This window comes from Bacillus rossius, chromosome 6 (assembly GCF_032445375.1).
Source record: "Bacillus rossius redtenbacheri isolate Brsri chromosome 6, Brsri_v3, whole genome shotgun sequence".
Lineage (NCBI taxonomy): Eukaryota > Metazoa > Arthropoda > Insecta > Phasmatodea > Bacillidae > Bacillus > Bacillus rossius.
The window spans coordinates 17,686,065-17,701,286 of record NC_086334.1 but is presented as its reverse complement, the minus strand read 5'-3'; the positions used below and the strand labels follow the sequence as shown (position 1 = coordinate 17,701,286).

Genomic DNA, 15,222 nt, shown 5'->3' with positions numbered 1-15,222 from the left:
GCCAGAGACTGACGTAAACTTGTGCGATATAAATTTCTGATGTTTTGTGGTTGTCGATATTTGTTTTAATTTTAGAGTGTCGTCGCTGGGTTGCTCCACTCTCTGAAGGGGAGGATGACTGCAAGAGAACTTAAGATTAGAGGAGCTACGTAGCAACAAGTCTGTGAAGGGCATCGGAGTGTGTGCGATTTTCGACGCAGCACCTAGGTTGCTGTCCCCTCCCCTCCTCTACCACAGAGAACCGCCACCTTGAAATGCATTGTCTCTTGTCACGCTATTTGTCGAGCTGATTTGCTAATAGAAAAAATTGCTTTTCTACTATCATAATGTTGGTACTGTAAATTTTATACAAAAGTAATGTTGATAGCACATATTTTCTGCCATCTCCATCTATTGGACTAGTGTACAACAGCAAACAAAAAATTATGAAAGTCTCACATTATTAAGTGTATTTGTAAAAGGTACTTGTAATTATGCCCAATCACAATTTTCCAGTACTTTACCAGTAGCTTATTCTGTTCATAATTATTTTCTTGTGACAAAGGTAATAGTTTTTTATAATTAAAATAGAATGTTACTTAAGTGTTAAAACTTAAATTAGATAATTTTTTACTGATAGTTAATGCATTTCAATGTTAATGTTTCCACAAAGTAATGTGAATTTTTTTACCAGCATACTTTTTGATCAGTCAGTAGTACTTTGTGCAGAGACAACCAGATTTCGTAGCTCATGGGTTCAACACTGCATCACTATCAGTGAGTATGATTATTGCTATCTGTTAGCAAAAGGTGCTGGAAAATTATGTCTTCAAACATTACAATTCATTTTTTGTGAATCCTTAATGGTAATGTATCCAATAGGTGACTATTCAGAAATCACAGTGGACTGTGATGAGCTAATGTAAAACATTTTAATGTAAACTGTGCAAAGCTAGCTAAATATGGTGTAATAATACTGTGGCAATTTAAATATTTATACTATGTTATAACATATAAATAACCTAGATGTTAATAGACCCTGAAGAAATGTTTACTTATACTCTTTAGACTTTAGTACAGTTTCTCAGAATTTTAGCCAGTGCATTAAGAGCTTGTTGTATAAACTTTCAACATAGCTAAGATATTTTCTGAACTATAAATTATGAAGGAAAAAAAATACTCCAACAATGACATTATGCATTTAAGTTTACTTATATAGTCAGGTACTTTATTATATAATGCATACCTCAAGGAACATATATAGTGTAATTTTGTAACATTTTACATAATTATATAATATAATTTTAATTCCACAAATAATTTGAGCTATAAACAAATTTCTGTCAGTGAAATAAATTTTGTTTCTTTGAAACAAAAACTTAGTATATCTGCTTTGAAAATTTTTTTAGTACCAAAACCAGTCTTGATGGTTTCTGAGTACATACCAACTACCCTGGACATTTTAGCTTTGACTTCTGACAGTATTTCCTGTCAAAAGCTAAGTACAATTCAATGCAATTGTTAACTTTGTACAGTATATTCAGATGAGAAGTTTAATATTTTAATGTTTTTCTACTGAAAGAAAACACTCAGCAAGAATTCACAAGTGTTCAGGTTTTATTGATTTTTTCCCTGCAGCTTGTGTTGAAAATATAATATCCTTCATGTAAAGTCTTGTGAGCTTACTTCGCACATCAGTAACTGCCACTTGGCATAGTTTTGCACTGCATCTAGTCTGAGTAACTAGCCAGCACCTGGGACATGGCGCAGGCGTCGATCTGCCTGTCGCAGAACACCTCGACGGAGTTGGCGTCAGCGTAGGGAAGCAGCTTGGCGCAGGGCACCACGTAGCTCAGAGCCAGGTCCTCGTCGCACGACCCCAGCATGTCGGTCCCGACGCACTGCATGCCGGGCTTGGAGCACGGCCCGGGCAGGGCGCGGCGGAGCGGCAGCACGGGCGGGACGACGCTGGACGGGGGCTGAGCCGGCGCGGCGGTGGTGGTGGATGGAGCGTCGCTGGACGAGGACTGCCGGGAGGTCTCGGGGGAGGGCGTCTCCTGGCAGCCGTGCGTGTCGGGGTCGCACACGGTCTCGCAGGGCGAGGCGTGTCTCACCTGCAGGCTGGCCGAGCACCAGCCGAGCACGTGCCCGGCGATGCACTGCAGACCTGGGCGGGTGCACGGGCTCTGGGGGACGCTGCCCCCTCCCAGCACGCAGCGGCCGGCCATCACGTCGCAGTAGGGGTGGTCGACGGCGCCGCAGTCCAGCTGCACTACCGGCTCCGTCCCGGTCGAGCACAGCACCAGGGAGCTCGAGTTGGCGCACTTCCAGCCTGCCTCTCGACACAGAGGCGCGCTCGCCTCGGGGGTGGTGCCTACGCTCTCCGACAGTGGGATGAGGGGCGGGATCAGGAACATGCTCGGTATGGCCACGATCGAGGGAGGCTTCTTGGTTTCCGCACTCTGCGTGACGGGTGTTGCGGAGCTTTGACTCACCGGCTCGTAGCTGGAGTCTTTTCGCTTTATCACACAGCCTTTCTGCTCCGCATCGCAGTATGAGGAGAAAATGTCGTTGCTCTCTTCGCCTGCACAGTTTATGGCGTAGTTGGGGATGCTGCTGTCTCCGGAACATGCCACCAGAGTCACGTTGTCCGCGCACGTCAGAGTTCCGTCCTGACACACGGATCCCGTACTTTCGTCGGACTGAAATACGCGCATCCGAAGCGGGACGCCTTCGAGGTTGAGCAGACAGGAGGCGGTGACGTTATCGCACAGGCCGGATTCGCTTTCCATGTCCGAGGACTGCAGCATGGATGAACAGGACAGTTCGAAGAGAGGTTCTGAAGACTTGTCATCGCAGTCAACAATAGTGGTTGCATCTGCGCAGTGCATACCTAGGGTCGTGCATTTTACGTAAGGCAGGGAAGCTACCGGGTTTGCGCTTTCACTATTGTTCCCTGCGCCAGTGATGTTGGCTGATGTGCTTGAAATATTTTCCTTCCCTCGAGAATCTGCGCCTTCATTTTGTAAATTACTGTCTACTGGAAATTCATTCTTGTTGGCAGAATTCAACAAAGCAGTTGGATTCTCAGTAGTGCTATTTTGAGTTTCATTGGTACTAATATTAGCTGGAATCGCAGTAAGCTTGTTATTTAAGTTCTGTCCTTTGGAAGGAAAATCATCTTTTTCATTTGTTAAACTAAGAATTTTGTTTGGTGTGCTCGTCTCTTGATGAAAACCGTTCTGGTCTGCTGGCATCGGTCCTGGGCGACTGTCGTCCGGCTCTGCGACCTGAATCAGAGCAGCGCAGCTCCCACGGAAAGGGTCACAGAGGACTTCCACGGCATCCTCGCCCAGGAACAAGTGCTTGGGGAAGATCCTGCGACAGTCCCACGCGCTGACTGCCTCCAACGAGCCAGAGCACTCCACGAGCGTCGTGCCATCGCGTGCACACTGCAGGCCGGACTTCACACACTGGACCTCAGTTTTACGTGCGAGCAAGTCGTATCCACCATCCATCGCTTCCTCGCCACTCGGCCTGTACATGATGATGTCATTCCGTACTCGAGCTGATCTGCAATATTAAAAAAATTACATATATTGTAATTTTAACGCAATTGAGCTAATGCAAACAATTTTCCTACATCTTAGTTACGATAGTTGGTATAAGTTTATGAATTACAATATCTTATTCCTAAATTGCTTTCTTACATGGGATTTCATTTTATTCATTTACACGTAAAGAATATATTAATTCGTAGCTTTTAAATTTGATAGCTGTGTAAATGCTGGCTTTTTTAAAACCTATAGCATTATGCATCATAAATATTTTTTGTATAAATTCTAAGTAACCCTCCCTTTAATATCAGGACAGAATAAACAAAACTGTAACCATCCCTCATTTGCATCTGATTATTCAAGTTCGTCTTTAATTTAATATAAAAGAAAACCATTGCCTTCTTAAACTAGGAGAGAAAAATATGTTTTTATACTCTGGTATATACTTAGTTGGGTTGGTGGCATATCAAGGAAAGTAATTCCACAGCATAAAAAATTTGTTTGTTTCTGATCTGAAGAAACTGATTTAACTTGTTGCAAGGTTTGTACAGCTTTTGCATTAGCCTAAAAAAGTCCTTAATTTGTCTTTAATTGAATAAGGGCCCTTAAAATTTCTTAAATTTCACTGATTATCCTATATAAAAAACTCCTTAAAAAAGACTGATTTTGTGCAAGTAATGGATAAACAGGGGTATTTCAATGTTCTTTTGTTTCCTACTTGGCGTCAAACAACACTGTGTGAATGCAATTGAAGACATTGAAGACATTAAAGCCACAGTATAAGATTTTATGTATAAGAAATTTTTTAAAAGCATGTTTAACATCTAGCATCTAACCTTTAAACTATAAAGGTGTGTTTTACTTTTATGCTTTGAGCTTATAAGTAAATGTAATTAGTGGCCAAATTAAATGATACGGCTATAAATTTTAGATAGACACTATGCTTGGGTGAGATACGTGTATTAGAGATAATTCTGGACTAAAGAGGTTTACCTGTAAGAATTTAACTAATCAATAGAATTATTTTTTGCATACTAACTACTTAACATTGTTGCTTTCTTGAGGTGTTTTTGAGATAGTAGTGGAGGTGACGAAGTAACGGGGTCCTTAAATAGAACTTAATTTTTGTTTGCACAAGAGGGTACGAACCATGTGGTAACAAAATTTTTATATTCGTAAAGCAATAAGGTTTCACAGTTCTCGACGTGTGTCCACAGCGCAGGCCTGTCGAGCGAAACAAGGGCCTGGGGGAAAATAATTTAATGTACAACTTTTTCAATATCCACATTAAAAAAAAAAAAAGAGCGAGAAGAACTCTGTACATGTGATAGAAGTCAAACTTCTTTGGTAATTCAAACCTTGACTTGTAAGTCTAAGGGGTAAAATTGCAGAGAGAGAAAGAAAGAAAGAAGACAATTTTCTAAATGAATATGAATCAACAAAATTATTACTCACTTCAAAATAAGCTCAAACCCTGTTGTGTTGCGTGGAACCCGTTCAAGAAATCGGGGCCCGACAGGTTCTTCGCACCGTCCCCAACCTATTTTCCGTCTTTTTTGCATCGGAAACTCAATGAAACAACAATGTTTCATGAAAACATTGCGTTAAAATTCAGCCTTGAAATTTTACTCCCATTGCGCCCAAAAAAGTTGCACTTAAAAAAAAAATCTAGGTGATGTGCATGTATCACATAACTTAAAAGGTTTACTGTGAATTATACTATCAATCTTAAAACTGAGTCCTCTGCCACCCCCGGATATCGGACCCTTACCCCCGTCTCACCCTTTCGACAGCCCTGCCCACAGGTCTGCGGGCTAATGGAAATGCCAGTACAGGCATGTGGCGGAAGGATATAGAAAATACATCTTGAGAACGGCTACGCAGTGAAGTGTGAAACAGCTGACACACAAAGTTATGTAATTTGCAAGGTGGTCGAGGCACGAGGCACCGGCTAATGCTTGACTGACGCCAGCCGAGAGACCGGAGGATTGTGGAGTTTACCGGCATTTATAACTTGGTTATCGCAATGATGTACTCACCAAGAAAGAGAGAAGAAAGGAAGGTTCCAGACACCCAGTGGTCTAAGCAGCAGTGAATGTTTCCAGTACAGTAAAACTCACCCTGAGAAAGAAGGTCCCAGCGACTTCTGAATCACGTCATCGCGAGCTCCGGCTGCACTTGACACCTGGAGGAGAAAAAAAAATTAAAATTTTTTTTATGGCTTGATTGGCCACCAGACTGGTTTGGACCCCCGATGGAAAGAAGGCTATGGTGTATTTGGGGAGTACTAGGCAAGATGATTCAGCAGTGGCTCATCACTGCCTTCTGGTGCATGTTTCACACAACACAGTACCCAGTACTGGGCCCGGGAAGAACATCCCAGAGCCAACCGGGATTCGAAACTGTGACCTTTGGGTCACCGGCCAGCAACTCTTCAAATGCTGAGACATCTTGATTGGACTTGAGAGACTTTACAACAAATTTTTAGTTTGCCTTTCCCAAAAATATTGCAGGTAGCAACTGTCAAGATTTTGGACATGTAATTCAACCCCTGTAGTCAGTCACTACCAATAAATCAGTGTTTGCAGTGCCATCAGGTCAGTGGCGTAGCCAGGATTTGTGTATGGGGGGTGTTAAGAAGCATGGCCCCCCGTATTAAAGCGGGGGGGGGGGGGGGTGTACGGGGGTCCTTCCCCGGGAAAATTTAATTTGAATTTTAAGGTGTAAAATAGTGCTATTTTAGCAGTTTTCGGTACTTAAATTTAATTATTGTAATGGTAAAAAATTTTATTAATTTAATATGAAATTTGTTTGAGAGATGAATAAGAAATTAATTAAATATTTGGTGCTAAAGGAGGGGGGGTTTGAACCCCCCCCCCCCCCCCCTGGTTATGCCCCTGCATCAGGTTGCTCACACTGCTGTGGGGCATATTTTCTTTATTAGAAATAAATGGTATTAGGTGTGAGGTTTGTAACACAGGTGTGACTGCTATGTACGGTCACTGACAATATCTGCTGAAATTAATAGTGGCTACAAAAATTTTGTTTTCCTATCTACAATTTGCACTTTGTGTATACTGTATTACCCTGTGTTTCATATCTTCATACAAATACAGTAAAGCCAGATAAAATGCATTTTGTTATACTGCAAATTGGGGTGTATATGTCCCCTCCCTGCCCCCCCCCCCCCCACCAAAAAAAAAAAAGTGGAAATGTTTTATTAGTACTTTCAGCAAAATTCAATGATGAACACATACCTACCTTACTTAAGCTTCTGGTCTTCTCATCTAAATTGTGAGAAAATGGGATTGGCTGTGTCTGTCTACTGGCACTAGGATGCTACATATTAGTTATGTTATTAGTGATGTTATAGTTATTTTTAGTTTGCTTATTTTATATTTGGTTGGTGTTAAGCAATGTCACATAAAACAAAAACTTATTTCACATTTCAGAATTACATATCGACTTCTCATGTGCTGCATGCATTTTAATTCATTTTGTAAAATAATTTTGAAAATTGCATATTTATTTAGTTATTTTTGATGGAATGATCATTCCTCTCTCCTAGTAAAAAAAAAGTACTAATAAAGGGTTAGGTTAAAGGGCTTTCTTGCACTTCTTGTTGGCATATATACAATCTTAAAAGATTTACTAATGTTTACCTTTATGTGTTTCAAAGAGTGCAGATGATATCTGTTCATTGGCTGAAAGGGTATTCAAAAAACATGTTTGTGTGTCACCCATGCTACTATATGCTCCCGCCGGACATTTACCGCATTTAATAACCATTTGAATAATTTCTTGTGACTGTATTGGCTCCTATACAAAAAAAAAGATAGTATATTATGCTGGGTAAGTTATGTCCCCAGACAGCTGTTCTACCTTTTTATTTAAAGTTTGTGTAAATTTGTTAGTATATTTATACTTTAGCCATTAAGTTGTACATTATTCAATTAATTTTTTTTTTTTAAATTATATTCATAATACAGCAAACAAAATGCTTCTAATCCCAAACTCAATACATATAATTATTTTACCAGTATTTAAAGCTGAATAATATTCAATTATTATTTTACTAATGCAATAATAAAATAGGTACATACTTTACTTTGATTTTTAACTATTTTATTTTTTTAAATTAGTTGTTAATAATTGAACTAAACCAACTTTTTCAAAAGAAATTTAAACTGGGAACTTGAATTTTTCATTTAATATGAAACATTAAAAAAAAAAAAAAAACATTAGTATTAGTAATGGATCATTACCAAGAACAGAAATTTTAAAGTTAGCTATTAGTTTTCACTGCTAAAAAATGAGAACACATTAATAATAACTCATTTATCTAAATATGGAATTTTTAACATCACTTTATAGCCAATTTAAAACTTTTAAAAATGTGCTGGAGCACTAGAAGTAACATAATTCTTAGCACGGAGACAATGAATTCAAATATCTGAATTATAATTTGTCGTCATTAATATTTTTGTGTTCAACTCAACTTATGTGCCCTACTATGTGCAGCATGAAATAAAGCAGTCTTGTCAGAACGTGTACGGCATTACAGAGATCAGTACTTCACTCACCAGGCAGTGGCAAGCCAACAGAACCACTGTTTTCACTATCATGTTGCACTCGTTGCGGAGTCTCGCTGCAGAGTGCTGCCGCTCGCGCGCACCTGCCTTCTTTAAACCACTCGCGCTAACAAGTAGAGAGTTACCACACTTAGCACGCGGGTCCAGCTACGTCACCATCCTTTCCCATTCCTCGAACAAGACGTTCTGAATGTCACCGGCTTCTGCTAAAGTCGCAGGGTGGATGGTGCCTGCTTTCCACCCTTTCTACACAGAGTACACATTTGCATCAGATAGGTTTGGTACACGTTACATTGGCAAGGTACCTGAGTACACAAGCGTAAACAGATATACACATGCTATGTGCAAAATACTTGCCTCTGTGTTTAGCAGTGTAACCAATTGGTAAAACCCTAGCCAGGATGTTTACGTAGCCTATTACCATATTTTCTGGAGTATCAAGTGTGTCATCATAGTTATCATACATCATACAAACGGATTTTCCACTGTGTTAATATATTTATTTTTGAGACAGCCAGCATTTGAATATGGCGAGGAGTGATTTATATATTAAAAAGGAAAAAAAAAAAAAAGTTCAACCATATTTAAATTTATTTATTTTAAACAAAAAATTAAGTTATGGTAATTTCTGTAATTTATATTCAGTGCACAAGAAAATCAATAAATATTGCTTCTTTAGATATACAATATATATACAACAGATATTAGATATACAATAGATATTGTTTCTTTGCAAAAGAGTTAACAGCATTAGTATTTTTCTATTTCAACAAAGTAGGTAGTATATTAAAATGGTTAGGTTTGGAAATGCTACCAGTCTGCATCAGTGATAAACCATAAACTGTGCATGTAGAGAAAACAGTAAATTCAGTACTATTACTTTTAATACGGTGACACCTGTGAGGTTGCATACAAGATAAACATGGGGAAATAAAGCTTGCTTAGAGACTGCTTTGGCACATCTTGTAGCCTAAAGATGTGTGGAAGAGAAACTAGTTGAAGTTTTTTTGTGAAGATGACCGAACATGGGAAGCATGAGAAGTGAACTGAACTTTCATCTGTTGGCGATGTGATGATAATGGTGGACAATAAGCGGCCAGTTGATAAACACTTTGTTCCAGGACATGTGGCTGCAGTTTTAAAGGCACTAATCGTGATTAACACTTTAGGACGTGTTACAAGCATAAATTTAAACCCTGAACTCGAGCGGACTTGCAGGGTGAGTTTTGCACCGCGAGCCAGTGAATAGATGTGAAGGCCACTGAATTTTGCGGCGATTGGACAAGACTCAAGAGTACGGGCACGTGAAGGCACCAGTAGGGGTAAGCTTCCCAAGAGAGGAGGTTGTTTCAGAAATGTATGGTTACTCGTCTCATGGGTACATAAGGAAGAAGCCCAAGGCAGATGTGAGGCAGTTCAGATTCAAGTCAGATTGAGATCCAGATTGCCAGGAAGGAGTCGCCAATAGGCAGTACCATGTAATCACAGAAGACCGTCACCGCAGAATGATGTAACCTATCCGAAGAGACAGTCATTTGTGTCACCGGGACTGTTAGGTGACATGTCTGGAAGCTGTGACACCCAGCCAGAGGGTTGCTGGTTCACCGCCCCGGCTATGAGAGACGAGCTGTCTGATTTGGGGCTGGGAAGGACGGTCAGACATTGTAATTGTGTCTTGGTGATCATAGCTAACACATGCCCCAACAGAATCGGCTTCTCGCAAGGCAAGTTGCCCAGCAAGTGAGTGCTACTCGCTCCCCGAGTACGACCACAAGAGTCCAAAGAGTCGAAGGTGCGTCCCAGGGAAGACGCGAGAGCTGCCGTGATGCAGTACCATTCATCGAAGACTAGCTGGGCGAATATGAGACCACGTAGACATGGGCGCACCCAACCACAAGGTGATCTCGCATCTGCCAGCGTTGGACACAGACGTCCGGGAGATTACCAGGGTTGTGTCCTAGAGGCAACGTGAGTCCATGGATCAGGCCGTGTTGGATTGGAGACACTGACAAATTCCTGGATGCTGGAACTTAAAACCCAGGTGTTGGTCAGCGAGTGTCAGGAACTGTTTGTGCTTTTTCTAAAAGAGATTCAAAACAGTTGTCATTTTAAACTGAAAATTGAACTGAACAGAATAGTGACCCGTTAATTTCTGTTTGAATAAAAACTGAAAAATGCCATGAAATCCAGTGCAATTAAATAACGTGTTAACGCAAACATTGTGATTCACAACAATTTTCTGGATCAATATGTAATGTAGCCTGTTGTGGAAAATAAAATGAATAGAAACTGAAATGAAAGGTTTTTTGGTTTGTTTGTTACGATAAGTTAGATGCATAATCAAAAAAAAATTATAATTTAAATTTTAAATATTACAACAAACATTTACCATATACTTATTGTAGCTGACTTGACTACTTAACCAACCTTTCAGTTTAGCATTATTTGTCCAATATTCCAAAAGTTATTAAATGATGTGGAAAAAAAAAAAAAAAAAAAAAACATTAGTGAATTATAATTCTTTCTTATGATTCAAATTCGATATTCGTATTCACGAATAATTTTATATTGGTATTTGTATTCAATTCAAACTAAAAAACTTACATTGTGCACAGGCCTATTAACCAAATGATTAATTTCAGAAAGGTTACTTGCAAATAAATGAACAATATTTTTGCATGGGAAAATAGTTTAATCTTTTATACATAGTACTCTCAATGCACTAATTACAAACAAGAACAACCTGGATTAATTTCCACATTCAGTTCATAAATTTTGGGAACAAGTTCTATCATATACAGCCTAAAGAGCCTCATCTTGAAGTTTAAGAAGAGCAAATAAATAAGTGCTTGTCTTCAAACATGATCACATTAAAAAAAAAAAAAAAACTCACTCGGTAATTATAAAGAAAGACAAAAGGAAATGTCGGCAGTGATAAATCGTAAGTCACGCAATAGTTACTGTCGGCCATCAGTATTTGAGCAGTGCTGCCTGAGCTCTGGGGGTCAGCTTCCTGACTCGCCCGCGACTGCTCACGCTGATGGCAGGCACCGCCACATCCGTGTCGTCGCTGTCTTCCGCGTAGTGAGTCCTTTTGCCACGAGTGCGTCGCACCGAGGTTCCCTCACTGTCGTCGCTCGCCTCGCAATACCGCACCGTGCGTGTCCGTCTCCTCTGCGGCTTGCCTCGCGTCTGCCGCACGCTCACTTCCTCCTCTTCTTCATCCTCGTCGTCTTCTTCTTCTTGATCTTGATCTTCTTCCTCCTTGTCTTCTTCGCTCTCGTCGTCACTGGCGTCCTCACCATTGACGTCACTGTCGATGGTGTAGTTGGGACGCTGGCCGCGAGTGCGGCGCACAGTCGAGGGCTCGGTCGCCGTCTCCTCCTCGTTGCTCTCCTCCCGGTAGCGCACCGCCTGCGCCGCACTACGCTGCTTCCTCGGCTGGTGGTCGGGAACCTCCTTGCGGGCCGGAGGTCGTCGCTTGGGCCGAGACCTGGCCGCCACGCTGACGCCCGGCCGGTAACTGTCCTCCGAGTCGGACGCACGAACGCGCTTCTTGCCCCTGGTGGGGCGTGGCGGGGAGGGCTGCTGCTGCTCGCTGGTGGAGTCGGAGTGACTGTCTGCGTCACTGCTGCTGCTGCTGCTGCTGCTGCTGCTGCTGTCACTGCTGCTGCTGCTGGGGGCGGCCGCAGGGGCGGGCGTGGGCACTTTGGCGATTCTCAGTCTTATGGCGGGCCTGGACACCGGCCCGGGCCGGATGTGGCCGTTGGTGACCACCGTTGAGGCTGCAACATCACCACACGGCTTGTCAACGTGGCTTCCGCAGTGACGAGAATGTCAGCTCGGTGCACTCTGGTGAATATATATAACTGCCAATGAATATTTAATTTATTAACTATTTGAAAGCAAAAAAATAACAAATAAACAATGAAATTAAGTACACACCAGATTTTTTTGGCGTGGGTGGCTTTCGTTGAGGTGGTGGCTTTTTCACAACTACCTCAGGCTCACTCGGTGAATTGCTTTCGTCACTTGTGCTTTGCCTGCGCCGTGAAGGACCTGTAGATCAAAGTTAAATTGTATTAGCTTACAATGGCTTCACAATTCCCATTGAAAGCATGTGTGTTGGCCTACTGGATAATAATAATAATAATAATGGGAAATTTAACATAAACTATTGCAAATATTAATAATAAACATAAAGAACATTTTTATAACTCAAAAATAAAAACCTGCAAAAAATGACATTAAAGTAAATTTATAACCATTGCTGTTAGACACTACTGATGAAAAATCAACCAAATGTGTTAACTGGTAATCATAATTAATTCATACAGTTTTTTTACGTTTGTGAAAATTAAACTGAAATTTTTTTTTTAACTAAAAAAGACAACATGACTCTAAATTTAGATATTTGCAGAATTTTAACTACAAAACTTATAGTTAGTCTGGGCACCCATTCAGCAATCAAACTAAATAGCTTACCCCACACAAATTTCTCCAATCCCGAAAGTAAATTCAGATACCAAAGTCACACTAAGCACAGACAGAAGAGGTTATCTCATAAGTAGTTTCTTAACTATAATACTCAAAACTGGAAATAATTCACGTATCCAAACCATTATACAACAAATTGACATTAATTTACATTAATAAAATATTTTTACTTAATAACACTTACAGAAGGTTTTTCTTAAACAGCCACAGTAACAAATTGAAAACTCTTGACAGAAAACACATTTTTATTTCTTAACAATAAAACATTACAAAAAATGTTGCGCATTTTCTATGTCATTATTAAGATTAAACAAAAATATTGGAGTAAATATCATCGCACTTTATAAAAGAAAAACTATCTCAAAATGTACTTAGTATTTAGTGTCACTGTGTATTCCATACATACAGTGTTTACCAAAAATTATGTCATTATAATAATACAAGCCCAAACTTTTATTAAAAAAATACTTTATGGGGTAAAAAAAAACAAACAATTTAAACACACAAAAATTAAAAATGATTTAAATTAGTAAATTTTATCACATATTTACTAACAACTTTTCTGGCATCATTATCTGTCAGTAGACTGATTTAACAGTAGTCTATGGTGGCTTAAATGATGCAGTTACAAGGCAGAGTGCATGGTTTTTCAACTAAGCTTTTCTCACCGCTGTAAATTCACATCAGCTGCAAGACACAAGTTTGCGATTACAATACGACCCCCACTTTTAGGTTTAGCAGTTTTGGTAAAAGCCATCACATTATTTTCAGGTCCTATCTTTAGGTTCACTAAATACAAGTTGATATCAGTGAACTGTATACAATACATTAAATTTAATTCTTATAACAATTAAAATACCCTTAATTTCCAGGATTTCTTCTTAACTAACAAAGCAAACTCAATTACAAGAACCAATGAATGCAGCATGGCAGCCAAAAAATTTCTGCTTGAACATTCTCAAAATTGCCACGTAGGTAAACGGTAGTTGCGTATTAATATTTCACTGTCAATATCGTAGTCCAGAGCACAAATAAAATATTTTTGTATTTTATCTGTATTTTACAAAAAATTTTAAGGCTCGTAGCTAAATACAATGCAAAGTTAATAATGCACAATTTCCCCAATGCTATAATATTATAATTCCCTGCGTTTTGCATCTTTTCCTGGTGACTTTGAACATGAGAATAAAGAAGTTAGTCCAGAGAATCCAGAAATACCTGGTACACTAATTTCAGGACATTTTTTTCAGTAACTTCATATAAAATTCTCTAGCTTCCTTATGTTACAGGGTAATATTTATGTACATAGTACACCAAAATTAAACATAATAAAAAATAAATCTACTAGAAACCAAAAATATTTTCAGAGATGATTTCCACATTATTTGAGTAGACAATTTATAGTTAAATGTGCGACCAGTCGGATCTTACCTGCACCATTCATCCTGGTTGGATTTTGTTTGGAGGCCCTAGGTATTCTCTTCCTTGTCTTCAGTTTGCTGAACACCTCACAACGTTTAGTGTGCTTCCAGTTGGACATTACTGTCTTCATGTGCTCCTCAAACATCGCAGAAAGACGCACGGTCATGGAGTAGATCTGAAAGACGACATGCCATCACCTTTCATGAACGTGCACTCTTCAATGGCCTTGTGCTGTGAAACTACAGCCTCGAGACAAACATGGAAAAGGGTCATCAGGTAGATTTTGTAACCACCAAATAGATGCTGTTTATTGTCACTAGTATCCGGACGAATAACTTTATAATCCATTTATTAAATGTACATAAAATAATATTATTTCATCCTGAAATGAAAATTTTAGTAATGTTTGTGGAACTGTCTCAAAAATAGTGGCTATACTAACCAGTAAATAAATTACTTCGAAACTTCAGAGCTGACTATTGAAATAACTTAATAATGGGCAATACGTAATACCTAAGGGTGCCACTTTCATTAACTGGTCAGTAGCATTGGCCAGCTTACATTAGAAAATGTTAAGATACTGAATCATTCAATTCCATTGGCCAATTTCAGTATTGAAATTGACCCAAAACTAAAATTTATTCGAACAAACACTAAAACATTTTTTTAATCGAATTAAGCACATACACAAACCAATCAAATACTAACCCTCGAACGCTTGTTGGTGTTGTAGTTTTTGGAGTTCTGAAATATGAGTCTCACATCCTTGCAGAACTCAAGTGGCGACTCGTAGTTCCCTCCCAGCAGATCCTCCTTGACGGTACGCAGGTCCATGGGCGTGTCAATCACGTGATAGTAGTCTGGCTGCTCCAGAACATCCACGGGCTCTCTGGAACCAACACACACGGGTTCAAGATAAGAATCAATACTGTTGCACAGTTTCCAACCAAACCTAATTTTTTTTTCTTCTTATTTATGCAAGATATCACACCAACAAATTATTACATACCATGAAATTTGTAATTAGCAGGATCCTGATAAAAAGCCATTTATGCAAAATACAAAGTAAGTTGGTTCTACAAAAATGAATTGATGAAAGAATTTTGCGATAGCAAACATCTAGTTGAAGTATGGATTACATGTTAAATTAGCATTTAGTGTGGAGACAGCACAGA

At 39.6% G+C, this 15,222-nt stretch overlaps 2 protein-coding genes across 3 annotated transcripts in view; both read right to left on the bottom strand.

Annotated features, from left to right (window-relative positions):
• Positions 1–1,185: 1,185 nt before the first annotated feature.
• LOC134532741 (uncharacterized) lies at positions 1,186–8,190 on the bottom strand. The gene is made up of 3 exons (XM_063369549.1): positions 8,120–8,190; positions 5,657–5,721; positions 1,186–3,552 (listed from the first exon to the last, which is right to left on the bottom strand). The coding sequence occupies exons 1-3, from the start codon at positions 8,159–8,161 to the stop codon at positions 1,710–1,712; spliced, it is 1,950 nt and encodes a 649-aa protein (XP_063225619.1). The 5' UTR covers positions 8,162–8,190; the 3' UTR covers positions 1,186–1,709.
• A 2,609-nt stretch (positions 8,191–10,799) lies between these two features.
• Positions 10,800–15,222, bottom strand: part of LOC134532739 (PH-interacting protein) — a 30,122-nt gene continuing 25,699 nt past the window's right edge. For both annotated transcript variants that reach the window (XM_063369545.1, XM_063369546.1), the window contains 4 exons: positions 14,756–14,936; positions 14,057–14,222; positions 12,074–12,187; positions 10,800–11,913 (listed from right to left, as the gene is read on the bottom strand). In XM_063369545.1, the coding sequence (XP_063225615.1) occupies positions 11,099–11,913; positions 12,074–12,187; positions 14,057–14,222; positions 14,756–14,936 (1,276 nt within the window). In that variant the 3' untranslated portion in view covers positions 10,800–11,098. The remainder of the gene's footprint in view (positions 11,914–12,073; positions 12,188–14,056; positions 14,223–14,755; positions 14,937–15,222) is intronic.

Bases quoted from the DNA above. Each gene is read 5' to 3' on its own strand.
- LOC134532741 (XM_063369549.1), bottom strand. From the start codon at position 8,161: ATGATAGTGAAAACAGTGGTTCTGTTGGCTTGCCACTGCCTG. The intron at 5,722-8,119 runs GTGAGTGAAGTA...TTTCTCCTCCAG, and splicing joins TGTTGGCTTGCCACTGCCTG to GTGTCAAGTGCAGCCGGAGC. The intron at 3,553-5,656 runs GTGAGTTTTACT...TTAATATTGCAG, and splicing joins CTGGGACCTTCTTTCTCAGG to ATCAGCTCGAGTACGGAATG.